Here is a 23,768-nt window from a genome sequence, read left to right as displayed (position 1 = left end):
GGTTTACAACCGGACCTCTGGAACGGATTGTGGTTGTAAACCAAGGTACCACTGTACTTCGAAAGAGTGAGGCCAAGCAGGAGGGGTGAGTGTGGCTTGAGGAAGAAATCAAGGGGCCCACTGACACCCTGGGTCCATGGTTCACATTTATACTACAGAAGGGGTGGAAAACTTCTGGCTCTCCAGAGGCCAATGGACTACAACTCCCATCATCCCATTCTGCCAGAGGCTGATGGGAGTTGTAGTTCAGCAAACATCTGGAGGGCCCTCATTTCGCAACCTCTGTATTAGAGGGGAGATAGCTTGGTTTAAAAGGTTATTCTTTCCCACCTGTGCGCTTCTGTTTGGCCAAAATCAAGAGAGGCAATCAGGACAGACTGGCGCCTGGTGCCACCACACCCTCAGTCACCAGCGGCAAACAAAGGTCCTTTGAGCTATGGGCAGCACTGCCGAGTGTGTGTCACATAGAAACCATATATCTTATTCTGTTTACATCTGCAATCTACATCTTCAAGGGCTTAGAGGAGACGCCAATAATTCAGAAAGCAAGCACATACATTTCCCTATCAATTGAAAACAGGTGCTAACACCCTGCCCCACCCCCTGGCCGTGGCTGGTATCACCATCAAAAGCTATAATTTAATGTTCATTGTGAAGACCTGCTTGTGATACCTCAGTGACACGTCTGCAAGCTTAATAAGCTCACGTCTAGAAGCACCTCAAGTTCTGTAATACATAACCAAGTTATGTGTGCATTGCAACAGGACAAGTCTCGACCTGCCTTTTCAAGGTTGAATGGTATTGTATGTACACCCCAAGCACAGAAGTGATCTATACATCAAAGATGCATGTGCGTTTTTAAAGTAATTTTTATTATCGTATTCCAAACAGAAAAAAACAAGAACATAAGGACTTATATAAAAGACACCCCCCAACACATTCGACAAACACACAACAAAACAAAAAAAGCGTTCCCTCAACGTAATCCTTAGGTGACATGCTTGCTTTGTACTTATTTGAACAAGAGGCAGGCTGGTGACCAGAACAGGTAGCTTGATAGATTTGTAGTTATTTAACTGTATATTCCTTAATAGCTTACCATTGGGCAGAATGCTGCCTCCATATTTCCCCTCATATATTCACAAGTTAAATTGCTAGAGAAACCCGCTTTTAAAAGGAAAGCAGAAAATGCAAAGAGTGGAGGGGGCAGCCCTGAAATGGCCTGCCGGTGAGCAGTTTAAGGTTTCCTGTTAGCCAATTCAGTTGCAGTAGGGCCGATATGACTGTCCTCCAGAGCACCTCTTTTGGGGTGATTGCAGCGTCACATAAATTACACATGGCAAGACACAGCTCCAATATTGCACAGCCCCTCCTCTGGCGCCAACGCCACACAGCGGCCTCCTGGCCTTTCCTATGCTGTGACCGGCATTAACTTGCACCGCACTATCATTTCCACGGCAACCATTTCTAAAACCGCTGTGCAAGACGAGGCCTAGCCGGTGGAGCAGCTTCCAACTCGGCCGAGTTTGGCCGCTCTTTTTCGTGGCGTTGGCCCCGGACTTCCTTAGCAAGCAGAGCAGCCTCTCCTTTAGCTTAGGACACTGAGTTTGGACCTTCCTTTTCGCATCCGCAGACCTAAAAAGGTAAAGGTAAAGGGTCCCCTGACCATTAGGTCCAGTCGTGGCTTACTCTTGGGTTGCGGCGCTCATCTCGCTTTACTGGCTGAGGGAGCCGGCGTACAGCTTCCGGGTCATGAGGCCAGCATGACTAAGCCGCTTCTGGCAAACCAGAGCAGCGCACGGAAACGCCGTTTACCTTCCCACCGGAGCGGTACCTATTTATCTACTTGCACTTTGACGTGCTTTTGAACTGCTAGGTTGGCAGGAGCAGGGACCGAGCAACGGGAGCTCACCCCGTCGCGGGGATTCGAACTGCCGACCTTCTGATTGGCAAGCCCTAGGCTCAGTGGTTTAACCCACAGCGCCACCTGTGTCCCATCCGCAGACCTAGCAGGCTGCAAACAGCTGGCTTCCCAGGTTCTGAAACGGAGGGAGAGCCCCACTTCAAAACCCCACATGTTCTCCACCGGGATGCGCATCTCTCCTCAAGCGCAGCTCGGCCTGCGCAGTTTGGGATGAGGAGCGAAAGGGACCAGGGAGCTCGCAAACTTCTCCGTGGCTGACCTCCAAGGCTGATGCCTTTGGCTCCGCACGGCTTTCTTCCTCTCGGCCTTGAGCAAGCGGCACACCAGGGCCTTAGCGCTGGCGCGGAGCCATCTTGGGGTTGAGCTGGAAGGGCCCTGAAGCACCCTGACCAGACCTGGCAGTTCCTGAGGCAGGCGGTATCGAGGAAGGAAGTGCAAGGCCCGGGGGATGTTGCGCCGGCCGCACAGTTTGCTGAAGTAGGCAATGACCCAGTCGCCCTTTCCTCGCACGGCCCCGGGCGCCCCCTGCAGTTCGCCTTTCAAGCAGGCCATGGCCGCCCCAAACAGGTCGTGGGGCTCCGGTGCCTTCGCGCCGCCGCGCCTGGAGGCCTTCCCTTGCCACAGCCCGTAGGCGCGGGCGCTGCCGACGCTCCACAGTAGCAGGACCTGGCCCTGCTCCCGGCTGACTTGCTCTCGCTGGGCGTACACCCAGGGCAAGATGCCCAGCCGCCCCACGTGGCCCAGCTCCCAAAGGTCCAAGAGCACGGGGCAGCCCAGGGCCGAGCGCAGCAGCGCCGCAAAAGCACACACCAACTGCTTGTGCTCCTCCGAGTCGGGGGAATAGATCAGCAGGATGGGGCGAGAATGGCGCTTGCCCGGTACGTCTGGGGAGAGAAGGGAGAAAGCGGAATCAGGAATGCTTCTCATAAGAAGGTGCTGACCCTTGGCAGGGACTTCTGAGTGGTGGCTCCCCAGCTGTGGAATGCCCTCCCTAGTGAGGTGCAACCTCTCTCCGTCATCATTAATTTTCCAGGAGGAATTTGAAAGCGTTCCTGCGGTGGCTGAAGGATACTGTTCCTGACCAACCTTTAAGATCATTGAATAGAAACAGGGGTTTAATTGAATTTAGAATATTTTAAGCAGAGGTTGTGTGGCCACCTGTCATGGATTGCTTTGGTTTTGGTTTCTGCACGCCAAATGGGGTTGGACTAGATGACCCTCGGGGTCCCTTCCAACTCTCTGATTCTGTGGTACTGTTAACAGCTTTTTAGTTGAGTCGCAATTGTTTTTAGAATGTTTTTGACTGCTTTAGAATGTTTTTACTTTATTTGTAAAGTTGTCTTATCTCTTTGCCACCACGGGCCCCTTTGGGAGGAAGGGTGTGGCATGAATCCAATATAATAATAATAATAATAATAATAATAATAATAATAATAATAATAATAATAATAATTTATTACTTACACCTTGCCCATCTGGCTGGGTTTCCCCAGCCATTCTGGGCGGCTTCCAACAGGAGATTAAAATTACATTAAAACATAAATAATAATGGTCTTAAAAGTAAAGGGACCCCTGACCATTAGGTCCAGTCGTGGCTGACTCTGGGGTTGTGGCGCTCGCCTTGCTTTATTGGCTGAGGGAGCCGGCGTACAGCTTCCAGGTCATGTGGCCAGCATGACTAAGCCGCTCCTGGCGAACCAGAGCAGTGCACGGAAACGCCGTTTACCTTCCCGCCGGAGCGGTAACTATTTATCTACTTGCACTTTGACACTATCAAACTGCTAGGTTGGCAGGAGCAGGGACTAAGCAACGGGAGCTCACCCTGTTGCGGGGATTCGAACCGCCGACCTTCTGAACCGCAAGTCCTAGGCTCTGTGGTTTAACCCACAGCACCACCCGCATCCCTTCAAATAAAGGTCTTAGGTTCCTCCTAAATGGGGCCTTGCCAACCATGAGCTACAACGGATCGCCAAATGAGGCTGGATGTAGCAGCACGAACCACCAGCGACTATGAAATATCCCTTCCCAGCAGATCATGGGAATGATAATGTCTGGTGTTTATTCTGTTTCCATCATCCTGGTTTAGCTGAGACAAGTGTCCTGCTCAGAATGCAGTCTGCTCCCGGTTGCACCATGAAATCATAATACTTCAATGGAGAGCAAATGGAGGCTCTGGCAATGATAAGCTCCTGACTTGAGCAGAAGTGAAAATAAATGCTGGATGCTGAGAAGAATGAGCCATTAATAGAGAAGGCTTTTAACTGCATGGCCTACAGATATTTGCTTTATGTTGGTACAGAAAAGAGCCTTCTCTGTGGTGGCACCTCCCCTATGGAGATTGGGCAAGCACCAATATTGGATGCTTCTGGCATGCTTTGAAAACATACCTATTTGCCCAGGCATTCCTTGGCCATTAATGCCAGTTTTTAGCACCCTAATTACTGTAACTGATGTTAATCTTTTACTCATATGTTTTTATGGGTATTTTTTCGGACATCTTGGTATACTGCCATTGCTTCTTGGTTGTAAACTGTTTTGGCACTCTGGAGTGAAAGGCAGTACAGAAATAATTGAAATTTCCTGCCATATTCTTTCACATTGACCCTACACACGTTTTCAGGCAAGGAAAAAAGTAACCTTCTGCATAAGAGTAGACGGACTAACATTTTTACACACAAATGCCACCACATGGTAAGAATTGTTTTTGTCATTCTCAACCAATCTTTTCTGAAAAACATTCAGGTTTTTCTTACGTTGCTTTATGAAACGTTATGCATACTTACGGTGTTAAACAATAAGAATGACTATAATTTAGGGCGATTCCTAAATTTGCCCCTATCTCAGAGGGAGTCAACATGGCGCCCTTGAGAAGTTTTTGGACTACAACTCCCATCAACCCCAGCAAGCATGGCCAATGGTCAGTGTGGATGGGAGTTGCAGTCCCACAAACATATTTGCAGGCAACCTCTGCCCTATGTGATGAAATACAGAGGATGCTACTGCTCTGACAACTGTCTCACCACACAGGACTGAATTACTAGTGTGTTGCCTTTCGGGAGTGGCCGCCAAGACCATATAACACCGGTCCTGAAAGACCTACATTGGCTCCCAGCATGTTTCTGGGCACAATTCAGAGTGTTGGTGCTGACCTTTAAAGCCCTAAACGGCCTCAGCCCAGTATACCTGAAGGAGCATCTCCACCCCCATCGTTCAGCCCGGACACTGAGGTCCAGCGCCAAGGGCCTTCTGGCAGCTGCCTCACTGTGAGAAGTGAGGGTACAGGGAACCAGGCAGAGGGCCTTCTCGATAGTGGCCCCCGCCCTGTGGAACACCCTCCCATCAGATGTCAAGGAAATAAACAACTATCTGACTTTCAGAAGACATCTGAAGGCAGCCTTGTTTAGGGAAATTTTTAAGGATCGATGTTTTATCATGTTTTAATACAGCGGTACCTTGGTTTACAACCATAATCCGTTCCGGAGGTCCAGTTGTATACCAAAACCAAGGTATGCTTTCACCAATGGGGCCTCCCAAAAAAATGGGTTGTAATAAATAAATAAATAAGGGTTGTAATAAAAAAAAAGGGGGCACGTACTTCCGGGTTTGTAATCCAAAACGGTTGTAATCCAAAGCGGTTGCAAACCAAGGTACCACTGTATTCTTTTGGGAGCCGCCTAACAGTGGCTGGGGAAACCCAGCCAGATGGGCAGGGTATAAATAAATTATTATTATTATTATTATTATTATTATTATTATTATTATTATTATTATTATTTCAAAGACATTTCCTGCCCTTTCACAAACACACAGTGACAGTTCTTCTCATCTCTCCGATGCTTCTTACCTCTATGAAGCCTGCGCAGAACACAGCGAATTAGCAGAACCGCTGCGACCAGCAGCAACACTAGTCCTAGACTCACTCCAAAGGCCAGCAGCCCCCAGTGCCTGTGAGTCACTAGTAGGGGGAAAAAAGGAGGTGAGAAATTAACACAAATTAACAACAACCAGCACTACCTTTCCATCTGCTCAGGGATCTATGTATGTTGTTTCTCTTTCCATCTGAAACACTCCTAGCAAACTCATTCTCTGAGTGTGGATCTTCACGGAGCCAAAATTTGCACCATCCACAAGAGGGGGAGGCATCGCCAGTCTCTGGGGGAACCTCAAGGTATGCGGGAGCACTTTAAAATCAATCAATTAATCTAAGGACCGTGTGTGTGTGTGTGTGTGTGTGTGTGTGTGTGTGTGTGAAAGAGAACCAAAACAGACCAATGAGGACTGAACATGCTCAGTGGCCACAAAATGATGAATGCCTCTTGGAGGGTGAGGGCAGAATGGAGTATTGTGGAAGATAGCAGGACTGACGGGAACCCCGCATGAACCAACCCAGATCCCGCATTCATCATCAGAGGTCCTTCTTCGTGTTGTGCACTCTCCAAGACAGGTGTGGAGGGTGGCAACGTGAGAACGGGCCTTTTCCGTGGTGGCTCCGCACTTAGGGAATGCTCTCCCTAGGGAGGCACTGCCTGACACCATCACTGACTACATGTAGGCACCAGGCAACCCCTTTTTTTCTTTTCAACCAAGCTTTCCTTTTGGTCCTTTTGCTTGGAGTGCCATAAATAATAACAGTATCAACCTGAATGGGAGCACTCCCTACTGCAACCTTTTGTTGCAGGACCCACTTGCCCATCCTAAAATATAAAGTTTTGATGCCGTCTGTTATGTACTGAGTTGAATAGGATCCAAAAGGCAGCAGTCTGATTGGTCCTAGAACAATAGGATTCAGAATGCAGCAGTCTGATTGGTCCTAGAACAATAGGGTCCAGAATGCAGCAGTCTGACTGGTCCACAGGAGCCACCCAATCCAGCTCCAGATGGAAGTGAATCCGCAACCTGATTGGCCTACAGGTGAATCCCGGAATTAGCCAATCACGTGGGGCCCATTGTGTAAATAAAGTATATAAAGCAGACATTCTGGGGGAACTTCCATTCCTCCTCACCACTATGAGCTGAATAAAGAGCATGAAATCCACTCTCGACTCCGAGTATATTTCACCGTCCCTTCTCTCCATGGTATCTATGTGCTACTAATCCTCTTATGACTAACCCTACTAGGGAGCCTTAGCACTGCAGCAACACACCTTGAGGACTCCGTCCTTCAATGGAGAGTCTTCATCAGTGGCGTAGCGTGGGGGGTGCAGGGGGGGCCGGCCGCACCGGGCGCAACATCTGGGGGTTAGGGGGCGCAAATCCACGGGTTAGGGGGCGCAAATCCACGGGCTAGGGGGTGCAAATTACTTGCCTTGCCCCGGGTGCTGACAACCCACGCTACGCCACTGGTCTTCATTGAGGACTCTCCTTCCTTGGAGGTTTTTAAGCAGAGGTTGGATGGTCATCTGTCTTGGATGCTTCATTTGAGATTCCTGCATTGCAGGGGGTTGGACTAGATGACCCTTGGTGTCCCTTCCAACTCTTTGATTCTATGTTCTCCCAGAGGGTACTGATATTTTGCCCATTCGCTGGCTGACGAAACAGGTTCCCCATCCCTGCCTGCACCAAAGAACAAGTGGTACGTGCACTACAACCCGCCTCCGTGTACTACAAGATTTAGAACATCTAGTTCTGACTCAATGCCCTTTCCAAGAAGACTTTTCACTGTTCCACATTTAGCTGGGGCCATGGGCGTAGCCAAACGAGGGGGTGCAGGCAGGGAGAGGCAGCTGCCCCCCCCCAAATCAATAAAAGTACATAGCTAACTGAGGTTCTGCCCCTCCTAACAAAAATCATGGCTACGCCCATGGCTGGGACCCAGCAAAAACAACCAGGCAACCTCACGCAAGGGATGACACATGCAGCCACTCCCCACAATAGGGCAAGGTGCTGTTCCTTAAATCCCTCCCACTCCCAACCCAACACAGGATGGCAACTTACCATCTGGGCACAGAAGCTGTTTGCCAGCGAAGCGCACATCAGAACGCCAGACCTGACAAACCAGAAGGAGAGAGAAGGCAGAACGCTTGAAACTGGTTTTAGTGACACAAGACCGCACTGTATACAAGTTGTACAAGTGACAATAAAGTATTTCAATTTCAATTAAGCAGCTCGCACGTTTTGCAGCTGTCAAGCGGGCGGCCAGTGGTGCCGGTCTCCGGCATCGAGCCCCACCTACTGCTGAAATTGTTCTCTACCAAGCAAGGTTCTACTCAAAGTCAACAAAAGAGGTTTAAAGACTGTCCCAAGGCAAATCTTTTAAAAATGTAGTATAAACACTGGCCTGCGAGCGCACCAATTGGAGATCAGCCTTTACCGAAGATGTCATGGGCTTTGAAGATGCTCGAACTCAGGAAGCAAGGGAGAAACGTGCTAAGAGGAAGGCATGGTTGGCAAACCCTCACCATGATCAACTCCCACCTGTCCCCAATGTGGAAGGACGTGTGGATCCAGAATTGGCCCCCACTGTCACTTACGGACTCTCTGTTAAAACCGTGTTTATGGAAGACAATCTTACTCGGCTACAAGTGATCACCAAAGAAGAAGAAGACTCAAACTAGACCCACTGGAGTTAATTAACTTAAGCTAACCACCGTATTTTTCGCTCTATAAGACGCACCAGACCATAAGACACACCTAGTTTGTTTTCTAGTTTTCCTAGGAGGAAAACAAGAAAAAAATATTCTGAATCTCAGAAGCCAGAACAGCAAGAGGGATTGCTGCGCAGCGAAAGCAGCAAACCCTCTTCCTGTTCTGGCTCCTGGGATAGCTGTGCAGCCTGCATTCGCTCCATAAGACGCACACACATTTCCCCTTACTTTTTAGGAGGGAAAAAGTGAGTCATATAGAGCAAAAAATACGGTATGTCTGTTAACTCCAAGGTGACTCCTCTGGGCAGGACTAGTGGTGGATACAATCCAATGTACAGTGGTACCTCTGGTTACGTACTTAATTCGTTCTGGAGGTCCGTTCTTAACCTGAAACTGTTCTTAACCTGAAGCACCACCTTAGCTAATGGGGCCTTCCGCTGCCGCCGTGCGGTTTCTGTTCTCATCCTGAAGCAAAGTTCTTAACCCAAGGTACTATTTTTGGGTTAGCGGAGTCTGTAACCTGAAGCGTCTGTAACCCGAGGTACCACTGTATATTACAATACAGGGTGGGGTGGGGCTTAGGTTGGTCCTTACCAGTACGCAGCTTGTCAATGCCCGCCAAGGAAGGATGAGGTCCAGGTCTCCCAGGCTTGATCTCTCCAGCTGCAAAACATAAGGGTGAGTAGGACATGAGGCCCGGTCCTCTGCCTCGCTCCAGAAAAAAAATGCAGCCCATTTACCGCACCTTCCCTCACCCACCATAGAATTGTAGAATTGGAAGGCACCCCAAGGGTCATCTAGTCCAACCTCCCTGCAATGCAGGAATCTCAGCTAAAGCATCCATGACAGATGGCCATCCAACCTCTGCTTAAAAACCTCCAAGGAAGGAGCGCCTATCACCTCCCGAGGGACTTCGTTCCACTGTCGAACAGCTTGTACAGTGGTGCCTCACAAGACAAAAAGAATCCGTTCTGTGATTCTCTTCGTCTAGCGGTTTTTTCGTCTTGCGAAGCAAGCCCATTGACGGATTAGTGGATTAGCGCTATTAGCAGCTTTTAGCGGGTTATCTGCTGATCGGATCAGCTGATAAGCGGCTTAGAAAAGGGGGGGGGGAGGGGAAAAAACCAGCAGGAACTCGCAAGACATTGTCGTCTTGCGAAGCAAGCCCATAGGAGATTCGTTTTGCGAAGCACCTCCAAAACGGAAAACTCTTTCGTCTAGCGAGTTTTCCGTCTTTCGAGGCATTCGTCTTGCGGGGCATCACTGTACTGTCAGAAGATCTTCCTGATGTTTAGCCAGAATCTCCTTCCTTGTAACTTGAAGCCACTGGTTCGAGTCCTACCCTCCAGAGCAGGAGAAAACAAGCTTGCTCCATCTCCTCTTGGTGTTTTTTTTTTGCTGGCTGAACATACCCAGCTCCTTCAGCTGTTCCTCACAAGTCTTGGTTTCCAGGCCTTTGACCATTTTGGTTGCCCTCCTCTGCACATGTTCCAGCTTGTCAGTGTCCTTCTTAAATTGTGGTACCCAGAACTGGACACAGTACTCCAGGTGCAGTCTGACCAAGGCAGAATAGAGCAGTACTATTACTTCCCTTGATCTGGACACTATGCTTCTGTTGCCAGAGTGGTGCATGCTCTAGTTATCTCGCGCTTGGACTACTGCAATGCACTCCACATGGGGCTACCTTTGAAGGTGACTCAGAAACTGCAATTAATCCAGAATGCGGCAGTTAGACTGGTTACCAGGAGTGGCCACCGAGACCATATAACACCGGTCCTGAAAGATCTTCATTGGCTCCCAGTATGTTTCCAAGCACAATTCAAAGTGTTGGTGCTGACCTTTAAAGCCCTAAAAGGCCTCGGTCCAGTATACCTGAAGGAGCGTCTCCACCCCCATCGTTCAGCCCGGACACCGAGATCCAGCGCCGAGGGCCTTCTGGCGGTTCCCGCATTGCGAGAAGCAAAGCTACAGGGAACCAGGCAGAGGGCCTTCTTGGTAGTGGTGCCTGCCCTGTGGAACGCCCTCCCACCAGATGTCAAAGAGAAAAAATAACTACCAAACTTTTAGAAGACATCTGAAGGCAGCCCTGTTTAGGGAAGTTTTTAATGTCTGGCACTGTGTTGTTTTTAATATTCGGTTGGAAGCCACCCAGAGTGGCTGGGGAAACCCAGCCAGATGGACAGGGTATAAATATTATTATTATTAATGCAGCCTAGAATAGGATTAGCTTTTTTTGCTGCTGCATCACAGTGTTGACTCATGTTTAGCTTGTGGTCCACTAAGACCCCCTAGATCCTTTTCACATGCACTACTGGCAAGCCAGGTGTCCCCCATTTTACATTTGAGCAGCTGGTTCTTCCTGCCTAAGTGCAGAACCTTACATTTGTCCCTTCTGAAATTAATTTTGTTGGTTTGGGCCAGTCCGGCTGGATCCCAACCCAAGTTAACCCTCCTCCTCTCCAGCTCCAAAAGTCACTTACATGGGTGATGGTATAGACAGGTGGCTGAGGCTCACACTGGTGCGGAGATTGCTTCTGACATAAGGCCGAGCTGAAGGATGCTGGTGCGCGAGAATGAAAATGCAAGTGGAGCTGCCAAGGTTTGACACTCATAGATACATTCCAGACAGTGTCTAGGAAGAAAGACCGGCACCAAGTTGTTCTAATGTCTCAGACCTTTTTAGGCATATGTTTGCACTTCAAACAAAAAATTAATTCTTACAAAATTTTGGGCGCATCTGATATGTGTGTGACGCTGAACCCGGAAGTGACCTGGAAACATCACAAAAACTGCACCGAAAAGGGCAGTACAGGGTGGAGGTGAAATGGGATGTTTCAAGGCTTTTCCAATGGTGTTTCGAATATACGCGATTTCACTTAAACGCACGGTGCCTTGGAACGTAACCCCCGCGTAAGTCGGGAGTTGCCTGTATAGCAACATCATACACGCATAAATATATCCCAGAAGGTGGAGTTTAGGCAACACATCCAAATCAACATGGGTCTTCAGAAAACTAAAGCAGGGGCAAAACCCTAGATAGGTATCCTGACATCTTGCGGTTAGCTCAGTGCTGCCTACAGCATAACTGTGAGTATTCTGTATTTCCACTACTTCGCCACGTGAGGGCGCAATTGCATTTCAGTGTTAACAATGCAAACACAGCTCTTCCAGATTAAAGGAAACAAGTGACAAGACTGATCAAAACTAAGCAGGAACATTTAACTTTAAAATCCACATAACAAGCCATTCTGTTTTCACAAAACAACGTTGGGGCAAGAATCTTCACGTTGCTTTAGACTGACTACAAACACCAGGTAAGTCTTTTGTTTCAACCGTTCATTGTTTATGGTCAACATGTTTTCTGCCAGTTAAGAGGACCGTGCATTTACGCCATGGGTAGATCTGGCCCAATTGCCTTCTAAATCCGGCCCATGGACGGTCCGGGAATCAGCGTGTTTTTACATGAGTAGAATGTGTGCTTTTATTTAAAATGCATTTCTGGGTTTTTTGTGGGGCATAGGGATTCGTTCATTCTTTTTCTTTTCAATGTATAGTCTGGCCCCCCACAAGGTCTGAGGGACAGTAAACCGGCCGGGTGCTGAAAAAGGTTGCTAACCCCTGCTTTATCCTCTTCCTTAAAAAGGTAAAGGGACCCCTGACCGTTCGGTCCAGTCGCGGACGACGCTAGGGTTGCGGCGCTCATCTCACTTTATTGGCCAAGGGAGCCGGCGTACAGCTTCCGGGTCATGTGGCCAGCATGACTAAGCCGCTTCTGGCGAACCAGAGCAGTGCACGGAGACGCTGTTTACCTTCCTGCTGGAGCGGTACCTATTTATCTACTTGCACTATGACCTGCTTTCGAACTGCTAGGTGGGCAGGAGCAGGGACCGAGCAACAGGAGCTCACCCCGTCGCAGGGATTCGAACCGCCGACCTTCTGATCGGCAAGCCCTAGGCTCTGTAGTTTAACCCACAGTGCCACCCGCATCCCATCCTCTTCCTTAGTATTCCATTTATAGGACTTAGCATGGCAGAGAATGGAAACAAAAGCAGAATCAATTGGCTCTGCCTGTCAATTTCTCTGGCTCCATCTACTGTCAGCCCCCTTGCCTTCCGCCCTACCAGTCCCAAGGAGCACCAGCCTCCACTGACAGCTGAACAGCAATGAGATGACCTGCTTCTGAGTGCTGTCATGATGGGCAAGGAATGTACAGACACAGGCAGAGAAAACAGCTTTGGGTCCATGCTTGAAACCCTAATGAGCATGATCTCTGGTTCAGTGAGAAGGAATCGCTTCCCTTGCCCCAATCACCACCTCCCCATCATCCTACGATACCAAACCAGCAGGTTTGAGCTGCAGACTCACCTGTCCGGAGTGGGCACTCAATGCGGCTGCTGTTTCTGTAGGAAAACTAGAAAAGACAGACAGCAAAGACACAGGATCACTGGAAGAGCTGGGGCTGGTGAAACCAAACCAGCAACTCACACTCACAGAATGAAAGAACAGCAAAATCAGCAGGAGTCCTCAATTCTAGCCCCCTGCCTTCCTTTGGGAGGGGATACAACAAATATCTTTAGCGGGAAAGAAATCCCACATCTCCATTCCTCCAGTGACGGAGAGCCTTGAATGCAGTCATACCCTAGATCCCGAATGCCTTGCGAGTCAAACGTTTTGGCTCCCGAATGCTGAAAACCTAGAAGTGATTGTTCCGGTTTGCGAACGTTCTTTGGAACCCGAACATCCGACGCGGCTTCCAATTGGCTGTAGGAGCTTCCTGCAGCCAATCAGAAGCCGCGCCTTGGTTTCCAAACGTTTTGGGAGTCGAACGGACTTCCAGTACGGATTCCGTTCGACTTCCGAGGTACCACTGTATAGGACCTGAACTGATCTCATCAGTCAAGCCAACTTAAAACTAAAACCATCAAGTATTTGTCCAAACCTGCTCTTATAAAAGACATGGGGAGCTGCTTTTTAACGAGTCTAACCATTCATCCATCTTGCTCACTACTGTCTACAATGGCTGGGAAATGGCCTTCCGGGATTTCAGACACCCTTCTAGCCCTACCTGGAGATGCTGGGGATCAAACCTACAAAGCAGCAGGTGCTGTACCGCTGAGCCACATCCCTGACCTCCAGCAGTGAAGATTCCGCGGCACTCCTGAAAGCAACCTGTCCCAGTGCACCAACACCCAGACAGTCAGCCAGTCGCTAGGACAGCATGGCAGTAGCTCAGCGGCAGACGCAGAAGGTCCTAGGTTCTCTCCTTGGCATCTGCAGACCAAGGTGAGAATATCCTCTGTCTGAAACCCTGGAGAACTGCTATCAGTCAGTGCAGACAATGCAGAGGTAGAAGGACCTATGGCATGATGACTCAGTGGAAGGCAACTTCCTATGTGCCAAAGTTCTTCCCAATGTCCTAACTGAATTTTTGTGCTTGCAGTTTTAAGCCCACGACTATGGCTTATCTGGAGCCCCTAAGACTGCAGACTTGAGAGTCAGCCCCAGGTACACTGTAAACAACTAAAAACTTCAGCAGGATTTGGATAACGTTTGTAATGTACTAAAAACTAAGGTGAAATTGGATTATATAAGAAAAATAGGGGAAATAAGTGAAGCAGTGGGAAAAGATTGGAAATGGTAACCATGGAAGGGGGAGGGGGGTCAAAGGATTCAGGGAATCCTCAATGATGATGTTGTTGTTTATTGTTTGAATTTGAATTTGCAATGTAAAACTCAATTAAAAAAAAAAGATTTATAAGAGAGCCAGCCCCATAGGACTCCGTGTAACTTCCTCCTGAGTCAACTTTCATATGACTGCACATCACAGGGTCTGTTTTCCTTTGGACAAAAGCTTTATGCTTTCGAAGGCTTATCAAGTGCAACGCTTTTCATACTCTACGACGTATGGAAAGAAGAAGAAGAGTTTGGATTTGATATCCCGCTTTATCACTACCCGAAGGAGTCTCAAAGCGGCCAACAATCTCCTTTCCCTTCCTCCCCCACAACAAACACTCTGTGAGGTGAGTGAGGCTGAGAGACTTCAGAGAAGTGTGACTGGCCCAAGGTCACCCAGCAGCTGCAGGTGGAGGAGCGGGGAATCGAACCCGGTTCACCAGATTACGAGTCCACTGCTCTTAACCACTACACCACAGTGGCTCTCACTGCTGGAAATACCCCAGCAGGGACTGAGAGCTCATCTGTACCTTGGGCTTGGGCTTTCTAGGCATGGGACAAGCCTAGATGAGCCTTGAGAGGACATCCCTTGGTTGAGGACCAGCTTATCCAGATCAGGGCACACCAAGTCATAGCCTTCTGCAAGAAGTGAAGTTCACTTTTTTTTAAAGCACACAAACATCTACATCCCAATGCTATCTACAGGTGAAACTCTAAAAAAAATAGAATATCGTGGAAAAGTTCCTTTATTTCAGTCATTCAACTTGAAAGGTGAAACTAATATATGAGATTGACTGATAACATGCAAAGCGAGATCTGCTTCTACTTCTCAGAGGTCCAATCTTACTCCATTTGCAATGCTTGTTTTGCTGATTTCATTGAATATTCTCATTTTCTGAGATGGTTCATTTGGGGTTTTCATCAGCTGTACGCCATGATCATCACAATGGTAACAAAGGAGAATGTTAGCCGCTTTGAAACTCCTGAAGGCGAGTGAAAGGCGGGATATCAAATCCAAAGAAAGGCTTGACATATCTCGCTTGGCATGTCATGAGTCTATCTCATATATTAGTTTCACCTTTGAAGTTGGATGACTGAAATCAATGAACTTTTCCACGATACAGTGGTGCCTCACAAGACGAAAAGAATCCGTTCTGTGATTCTCTTCATCTAGCGGTTTTTTCGTCTTGCGAAGCAAGCCCATTGAAGGATTAGGGGATTAGCGCTATTAGCGGCTTTTAGCGGCTTATCTGCTGATCGGATCAGCTGATAAGCGGCTTAGCAGCTTAGAAAAGGAGAGGGAGGGAAAAAAACCAGCAGGAACTCGCAAGACATTGTCGTCTTGCGAAGCAAGCCCATAGGAAATTCGTTTTGCGAAGCACCTCCAAAACGGAAAACTCTTTTGTCTAGCGAGTTTTCAGTCTTGCGAGGCATTTGTCTTGCGGGGCATCACTGTATTCTAATTTTTTGAGTTTCACCTGTACTAAATCCTATAATGATAATGCAACTCCCAAGCTTTCCGTCGCTCTCCTGAGACTGTGCAGAGTCCAGACAGCTGCAAGTGGCAACAGTTTTGGGCAGAGAAGATCTGGCACTAGGACTTGCCAGTGTCCGGTGCGAGTAGCGACTGGGAAGCAGGCCTCACCTTGAAGCAGAGCCGAGGGTGAACATCCACCTCCGCAAGGATGTACTCCTAGAGAAAGAAAAAAACACGTGAGGATTATATTGATTGTTTATTTGCAATATCCATCTATCGCTTAGCATGCAAGACCTCTAAGCAATAAGGCACAATAAGATCATTTCAAAAACACTCCATTATTTTCTCTCCTATATCAGTTTCCACAACTCAACATGGCAAGGGTGAGGGAATCTGTGACTTTTCAGATGTTGTTGGCATCCAACTCCCACCCACTCCAGCGAACAGGGCCAACAGATTGACGTTTGCTGCAATTCAGCATTGAAGGGAAGCGTTCTAATGAATAATGTTTTATTATGTTTTTATATATGTTGGAAGCTGTCCAGAGTAGATGGGGCAACCCAGTCAGATGGGCAGGATGCAAATAATAAAAATTATTATTCCTTGGAAAAAGAAGAAGAAGAAGAAGAGGAGGAGGAGGAGTTTGGATTTGATATCCCGCTTTATCACTACCCTAAGGAGTCTCAAAGCGGCTAACAATCTCCTTTCCCTTCCTCCCCCACAACAAACACTCTGTGAGTGAGTGAGGCTGAGAGACTTCAGAGAAGTGTGACAAGCCCAAGGTCACCCAGCAGCTGCATGTGGAGGAGCGGGGAAGCGAACCCGGTTCACCAGATTACGAGTCCGCCCCTCTTAACCACTACGCCACGCTGGCTCCCAGCCAAAAAAAGCACAGGGCAAGTGGGAAACTGCTTGGACCTGTGCTTTCAAGGCACAAAACAAGTGGACGTGTTGACAAGCCCTAACGCTTCCTCTAGTTCAGCCACCCTTTAAACACCCCAGTCTCCCCTCTTTTACTCTTTACAGTGGGCAAGGAGCACCAATACGTATTTACCCTTAATGAGGACATACTGCTAAGCCTGAACCACTTGCTTGTGCAAACAGGCTTGCCTGGCTCAAAGGCATCAAGCAATGATTCAGTAGCTAAATATCTTTCCACGTGCTTCTACTGCTCCCTTTCCCTACCTGCTGTGGCAAAACCGAGCTCTACCACAAGCAGGCAGGGAAGGCAGGGATCAGTTCTGAACGAACGTCACCCTAAGAGCATTATTGGATCCTTACCCGTTACCACCCAAGCAAGTATGACCGTCCCACGCTTTCACCTGACGTAATCCTGTGACTGTGGAGTTGGGGATGTCTTGACAGGCCGCACCCGGAGTGGCGGTTTCTTTCCAGCACAGGGAAGCATTGGGATGAAGCAGGCAGCGGCCGCTCAGAGACATAGCCATTTCAGCCTTGCCGCTGTTGCTGTAGTCGCGAAACTCCACCGAGGACCACAGATCTGGACCATCTAGAAGAGAGGCAGCAGCGGGGGGTGTAAATATGATTAGACTGTTGAGTCCCCAATAGACACTGATACCTTATAACAGGGATGAGGAACCTGTGGCCCAGTGTATGCTGTTGGAACCAGGCAGAGGGCCTTCTCGGTGGTGGCACCCACCCTGTGGAATACCCTCCCATCAGATCTCAAGGAAATAAACAACTACGTGACTTTTAGAAGAAATCTGAAGGCAGCCCTGTTTAAGGAAGTTTTTAATGTTGGATGTTTTATTGTATTTTTAATATTTTGTTGGATGTGGCCCACAGTGGCTGGGGAAACCCAACCAGATGGGTGGCGTATAAATTATTATTATTATTATTATTATTAAAGGTATAGATAAAGGGACCCCTGACCATTAGGTCCAGTCGTGACCAACTCTGGGGTTGCAGCGCTCATCTCGCTTTATTGGCCGAGGGAGCCAGCGTACAGCTTCCGGGTCATGTGGCCAGCATGACTAAGCCACTTCCGACAAACCAGAGCAGCCGTTTACCTTCCCGCTGGAGCGGTACCTATTTATCTACTTGCACTTTGACGTGCTTTCAAACTGCTAGGTTGGCAGGAGCTGGGACCGAGCAACGGGAGCTCACCCCGTTGCAGGGATTCGATCCGCCAACCTTCTGATCGGCAAGTCCTAGGCTCTGTGGTTTAACCCACAGCGCCACCTGCGTCCCTATTATTATTACTACTACTACTACTACTATTATTATTACCCAGAGCTACCTAGTTCAAGTTATGCCCTTTAACCACTACATCACATTGGCTCTCTCTTTGTCTGCTGGACTCTTTATTGAATCAAGTAGGTACCTCCAGCAAAACAAAAACAGGGGGGGGGGGGGGACACCAATACCACCTCATTTTTACACCCAAGTAAATGTATTAATAGTCTAATGGGCAGAGCTAGAGATCAATTTAGTTCTAATAGAAAAGGGGCTGCATTCTTTCATTAGGGCTAACTAACCAGAGAAAAAGCAGTCTGCTCTGCTTCTGCACCTTTAACAGCAGCTCAATGTGCAGAAAACAGCAGATCAGAGCTGTCTTTCCCATTGGTGTTAGTGGTTCGTTGCGCCAGGGCGCCGGCCTCTCAGGGGCGCCCCAGCGAGCGGGGGAGCTGCACCCCCTCCCTTGTTTGGGAGTTGCTGGGGGGGGGGTCGCCGGAGGGATCTTTGCACCATGGCGCCGGATATGCTTCAGACTGCCCTGCAGCAGATGCAGTGGCGTAGCGTGGGTTGTCAGCACCCGGGGCAAGGCAAGTAATTTGCGCCCCCTAACCCGTGGATTTGCGCCCCCTAACCCCCAGATGTTGCGCCCGGTGCGGCCGGCCCCCCCTGCACCCCCCACGCTACGCCACTGAGCAGATGAACATTTCACGGCAAGAAGCTATGCATACTTGCTAACACCTGCATACTAAGGTCTCGTCAAAAGCCCAGGAGCAGAGGCTAGCAAATAAATTTGGCATGCCTGTCCTCCACAGCAGACCTTACCTACCTAAAACAAACACTATTGCCATAATAGCCAAGCAGCCCTAGCAGCAACAGAGCTAGACAGCATTGGCAGAGCCCTGCTGTCATCAGACCCGGCCCTAGAATAAAGCAAGACTCACAGGCCTCTGGCTGATCCCAGAAAGGGCACACTTTTTTGCGCAAGCTGTCGTGGTGCTCATGATACGATGCCTAGAACAGAAGGGAGGAAAGTTAGGTCCAAGTTGGCTGCTTCCCAGCCTTGATTCCCTCTGCTGTCCCCAGACAGAGGGCTGCCACCCATGTGCTAAGAGGCACCCACGAAAAAATGACAGGCAAGCCCATTCTGTCCTGGGGTGCTTCCAGATTGTGGGCTTGGGGTAAGGGGCGCGGGAGGCTTAACACTGTAAATGGGTCGTTCACAAACAAGTCAAATCTGGATGAAATTGGTGGTGGCGGGGAACGATGGACTGGACTTTGATGCCAACAAAGCTGCAAAAATTGCATGCATAAGGAGCAACCATCCCGCAATCAACACCCATCTGGAAACATTCTTGGATGTTCTGTCTCCTGTCCAGCCCTGGCCACATGGCCACTTTCTATAGATGGCCTGGAGTGGCTAGGAGGGGCTCTTAAAGGCACGGCCACCCACAAACCTAAGCAAAATCTGCTACAAGACTGAGCCACAGAAGTAAGCCTCAGCTCAGCTCAGGTTCCTCTCCTCCAGCCTTCCCCAACTTGGTGCCCTCCAGTTGTTTTGAACTACAACAGCTGGTGGGAGTTAAAGTCCAAAGCAGTCAGAGGGAACCAGGTTGCAGAAGGCTATTTCAATCCTTCTTCCCCCCTCCCAGTTCTGTTTGTGCATCTCCCCACCCACCCACAAGAGAGACAGACGTATCTCTCTTTTCTCCTCCCACTGAAAAGTGTTGGAATGGTGGGCCCCTCAACATGATGTGCACGCACCTCAATACATAAGCATGGGAGCAGGCGCTCATACGGCAGCAGAGCAGGGTGATGCTTGGAGACCAGAACCTGGGAAGAGGAGAACAGGGCCATAACATTGAGGCTCTGGAGCAGAATATAAGTTTGTAATTCTTCTTACTCAACCCACACATTCCCCTTTATATCCCTCCAGCCTGTTTGTCCTGCCTTTTCCTCCCCCACCCCCCATTATTTTATCGTTTTATTGTTTGTACAAGAAGCAACAGCCTCCTTGCCCTTCCTTCCTACTAAAGGTAAAGGTAAAGGGACCCCTGACCATTAGGTCCAGTCGTGACCGACTCTGGGGTTGCGGTGCTCATCTCACTTTATTGGCCAAGGGAGCCAGCGTACAACTTCCGGGTCACGTGGCCAGCATGACTAAGCCGCTTCTGGCGAACCAGAACACCGCACGGAAATGCCGTTTACCTTCCCGCCGGAGCGGTACCTATTTATCTACTTGCACTTTGACGTGCTTTCGAACTGCTAGGTTGGCAGGAGCAGGGACCGAGCAATGGGAGCTCACCCTGTCGCGGGGATTGAAACCGCCGACCTTCTGATCAGCAAGTCCTAGGCTTTGTGGTTTAACCCACAGCGCCACCCGCATCCCATCCTTCCTACTAGATGGGTTCATTTCTTTTCTTTCCTCCCTTCTTTCTAAATTTATTTGGTTTTTCTGATTAAAATTTTACAGTCATATATCAAACATAGACCAAACATAAACACTAGATTCCAAGGAATCTCTTGGACCTCCCTCCTTACCTTTTTGGGTCCTATTGTTAATCATTTCCTCCTGCATCTTTTATGATGAGCCAAATCTTTTACATCTCCATCATGTCCAAAATTCACCCTTAAACTGCAAGTGATATTCCAATCCTACTAACGATTTTAACTGTCTACAATGGTCTTTAAGGTAAGTTATAATTTCCCCCCATTCCTTATTAAAATTTAGGTCTTCCTGATTTCGGCTTCTTCCAGTCACTTGAGCCATTTCAGCATAATACATTAACATGATCTGCCATTCTTCTCTAGTAGAGACTTTTATCTCCTTTTAGATGGGTCCATTTCTGTTCCTCCTCTGCATCCTTCCCCTCCAAGGTCTCACCTGCTGGTGGAAAGGCTGGCCCAGTTCCTCGCACTCCAGAGCCAGCTGGTGGCAGAGGCGTACTGTGATGTCAGGACCCTCAGTGACAGACACCTCAATAGCCTGTTCTGCTGGCACCCATCTGTGGTGGAACTCTGGAACTTCTGGGGAAGGAAAAGCGGGCTGTGGCAGAGAAAACCCAATCTGGAGCAGGACATTGGGAACGCTGCTGTGGCAACTGATGAGGAGTTTTGGATTTGATACCCCGCTTTATCACTACCCAAAGGAGTCTCAAAGCGGCTAACGTTCTCCTTTCCCTTTCCCCCACAACAAACACTCTGTGAGATGAGTGGGGCTGAGAGACTTCAAAGAAGGGTGACTAGCCTAAGGTCACCCAGCAGCTGCATGTGGAGGAGCGGAGACATGAACCCGGGTTCACCGGATTACGAGTCTACCGCTCTTAACCACTACACCACACTGGCTCTCCACACTCACCACACTGATGTGTTTCAAGGCTTCGTGTATGTGAGGTAATACATGGCGTTGGTATGGAAATGTTGCAAAGCCTGCTATTACTGCATATTCTATTGCCTATCAGCCATTGTGTGTACTTTGATATAGGATTAAATTCATGCATGTGCAAGTTGCAGAAATATATTATGCTCGTCTAAGACCTTGGCCTCTCTCCCCTCTGCCTTGGTCACAAGATAATTCTGGAATGCCAAGGAAGGCACTTTGAACACCATCTATGACCAGTGTTTCCTGAACACCATTTTCCCCCAGCACAGAATTTGAAGATTTTCTGGGCACAGAATTCCAAACCCCTCAGCAATGGCAGTAGGCCGGGCCTATGTGTATTCTAGCCATGTCTTACCTAATTGGTTGTCAGGGATTAAAAGGCTTTCGTTGATGCTCAGCACCCCGCCAGGAATGGTTTCCAGCGAAACAAGCACCCGGCGGCCGCTCTCTGCTGGGAAACAGTCAAATAGCACCTGCCACTGGAGAAGGAAATGCCACAGTGAGAATGGTGCCCACCTAGATCCCCTGCTTGTAAACCAGGCTGGAATCTTGGCCTGTCCCAAGCTGGAGTAACCCCCTAACTAGTGGCTGCAACGCTATTGTTCTGTAAGCGATTATCTGGTGAATTTCTTAAACAGCAGGAGTCCACAAAACGTACAAGCCAGACTTCACACACCACTGTATCATCACACCAGTGCTTTGGGGGGGTATGAGGTGTCACCGCGCATATCTTGGCAATGGAGCGGCAGTTGTGAGTACAAAATGGCTGCCATGCACAGCAAAAAAAAAGGAAAGGTGATGGTATTCCGTATCAGTCACTACCACCACAAAAAAGCACTGCTCATATCTATTCAAACCCCTGAACATGGAGTCCAATGACTTGTGGAGGGTCTTGAACATACCAGCTTTCAATTTGTAAAAAACCCCCCCCACATTTCTAGCCCTCATGAATTTAACCTTAAAAGGTTGAAGCAAATTATGTTAATTCCCAAGTCTTCTCCATCTGTTAATTGTAGAAAGGAAGTACAGTAGTACCTTGGTTTACGAACTTAATAATGATAATATAATAATAAATTTTATTTATATCCCGCCCTCCCCAGCCGAAACAGGGCTCAGAGCGGCTAACAACAGTAAAATGATAAAACATTCTAAAATCATTTCATTATAAAATTAATTCAAATCAGGTTAATGGCAACCATTGGGTTGTTCCCAACCATTGGGGAGTTTGTTCTTAAACCAAAGTGTTCTTAAACCAAGGCATGCTTTCCCATAGCAGCGGGGGACTCAATTTACACTCAACAGGAAGCGGAACATGTTCTGCTTCCAAGGCAAAGTTCACAAACCAAAACACCTACTTCTGGGTTTGCAGCGTTTTTAATCCAAGTTGTTCGTAAGCTAAGCTGTTCTTAAACCAAGGTACCACTGTACTTCCACACAGTATTTTCCCACAAGCCTCGCTCGTAAGAGATGGGGTGCCATTCCTCAAGTCTGCCTGAAACACAACATCACAATGATCCCTAAGCCTAGAAGAGCATGCATGCTTGTTGCAGTCACCCAACAGGTCCTCACTCCGCACAAGCTCAAGGGGCAGCCCCATTCATTATGCATTTACAAGGAGTTGAGTTGACCACTGAAAGCAAGTTTGTTAGGGTTCAGTCCTGTCCTCTGTACCTTTTCTACTTCAGGACACAGACATCCCTAAAGGTAAAGGTAAAGGGACCCCTGACCATTAGGTCCAGTCGTGACCGACTCTGGGGTTGCGGTGCTCATCTCGCTTTATTGGCCGAGGGAGCCGGCGTACAGCTTCCGGGTCATGTGGCCAGCATGACTAAGCCACTTCTGGTGAACCGGAGCAGTGCACGGAAACGCTGTTTATCTTCCCGCCGGAGTGGTACCTATTTATCTACTTGCACTTTGACGTGCTTTCAAACTGCCAGGTTGGCAGGAGCAGGGACCTAGCAACGGGAGCCCACCCCATCGTGGGGATTCGAACCGCTGACCTTCTGATTGGCAAGTCCTAGGCTCTGTGGTTTAACCCACAGCGCCACCCGTGTCCCAGAGACATCCCTTAGAACACAAAATAAACTCAGTGTCTGGTACATTGCTATGGCCATCAAAAGATGGGGGACTGGGAAGCATAGCCAAGTTTCCACCATTTCTGAAACCGAGTCCAAGGCTGAGGAATCTGTGGTCCTGCAGAGCTTACCGTACTACAACTCCCAACCACCCCAAGAATATAGGTTCCCATAAAATTACACGTTGCTCCGACATTTTGCAAAGATGTTGAAAGATACCACTATGAATTAGGAATGTACAAAGATTGGTCGTTTCCCAATGCAATGGTCAAAAAGGAGGTTGTGGTGTGGTGTATATGTTTCCACCTTTCTTTCCTGGCACAGAACTCCTGTGCTGGCAGGCAGAAGTTCTGAAGCTTTTCCCAACATGGAGATAAAGGAGAACTTAATCAGCTGAATTTCGGCCTTTCGTACAGCTAATAAACAGAAGGCAGCGACATCCTGTTGAGTGGCGGGA

The 23,768-nt window shown here is 48.6% G+C and overlaps 1 protein-coding gene across 4 annotated transcripts in view; it reads right to left on the bottom strand.

The window, feature by feature from the left end:
- Nucleotides 1–851: 851 nt before the first annotated feature.
- The window catches only part of IL17RE (interleukin 17 receptor E), a 56,757-nt gene continuing 33,840 nt past the window's right edge, over nucleotides 852–23,768 (bottom strand). For all 4 annotated transcript variants that reach the window (XM_081182218.1, XM_081182219.1, XM_081182220.1 and 1 more), the window contains 12 exons: nucleotides 21,592–21,715; nucleotides 20,739–20,881; nucleotides 19,619–19,687; nucleotides 18,799–18,868; nucleotides 16,981–17,168; nucleotides 15,827–15,874; nucleotides 12,874–12,919; nucleotides 10,989–11,140; nucleotides 9,103–9,171; nucleotides 7,859–7,910; nucleotides 5,769–5,879; nucleotides 852–2,808 (listed from right to left, as the gene is read on the bottom strand). In XM_081182218.1, the coding sequence (XP_081038344.1) occupies nucleotides 2,105–2,808; nucleotides 5,769–5,879; nucleotides 7,859–7,910; nucleotides 9,103–9,171; nucleotides 10,989–11,140; nucleotides 12,874–12,919; nucleotides 15,827–15,874; nucleotides 16,981–17,168; nucleotides 18,799–18,868; nucleotides 19,619–19,687; nucleotides 20,739–20,881; nucleotides 21,592–21,715 (1,776 nt within the window). In that variant the 3' untranslated portion in view covers nucleotides 852–2,104. The remainder of the gene's footprint in view (nucleotides 2,809–5,768; nucleotides 5,880–7,858; nucleotides 7,911–9,102; nucleotides 9,172–10,988; nucleotides 11,141–12,873; nucleotides 12,920–15,826; nucleotides 15,875–16,980; nucleotides 17,169–18,798; nucleotides 18,869–19,618; nucleotides 19,688–20,738; nucleotides 20,882–21,591; nucleotides 21,716–23,768) is intronic.

The sequence above is a fragment of the Podarcis bocagei genome (genome assembly GCF_964188305.1).
Source record: "Podarcis bocagei genome assembly, chromosome: 2".
Lineage (NCBI taxonomy): Eukaryota > Metazoa > Chordata > Lepidosauria > Squamata > Lacertidae > Podarcis > Podarcis bocagei.
Note: the sequence above shows the minus strand (reverse complement) of the source record. Positions and strands in the feature narration are given on the sequence as shown.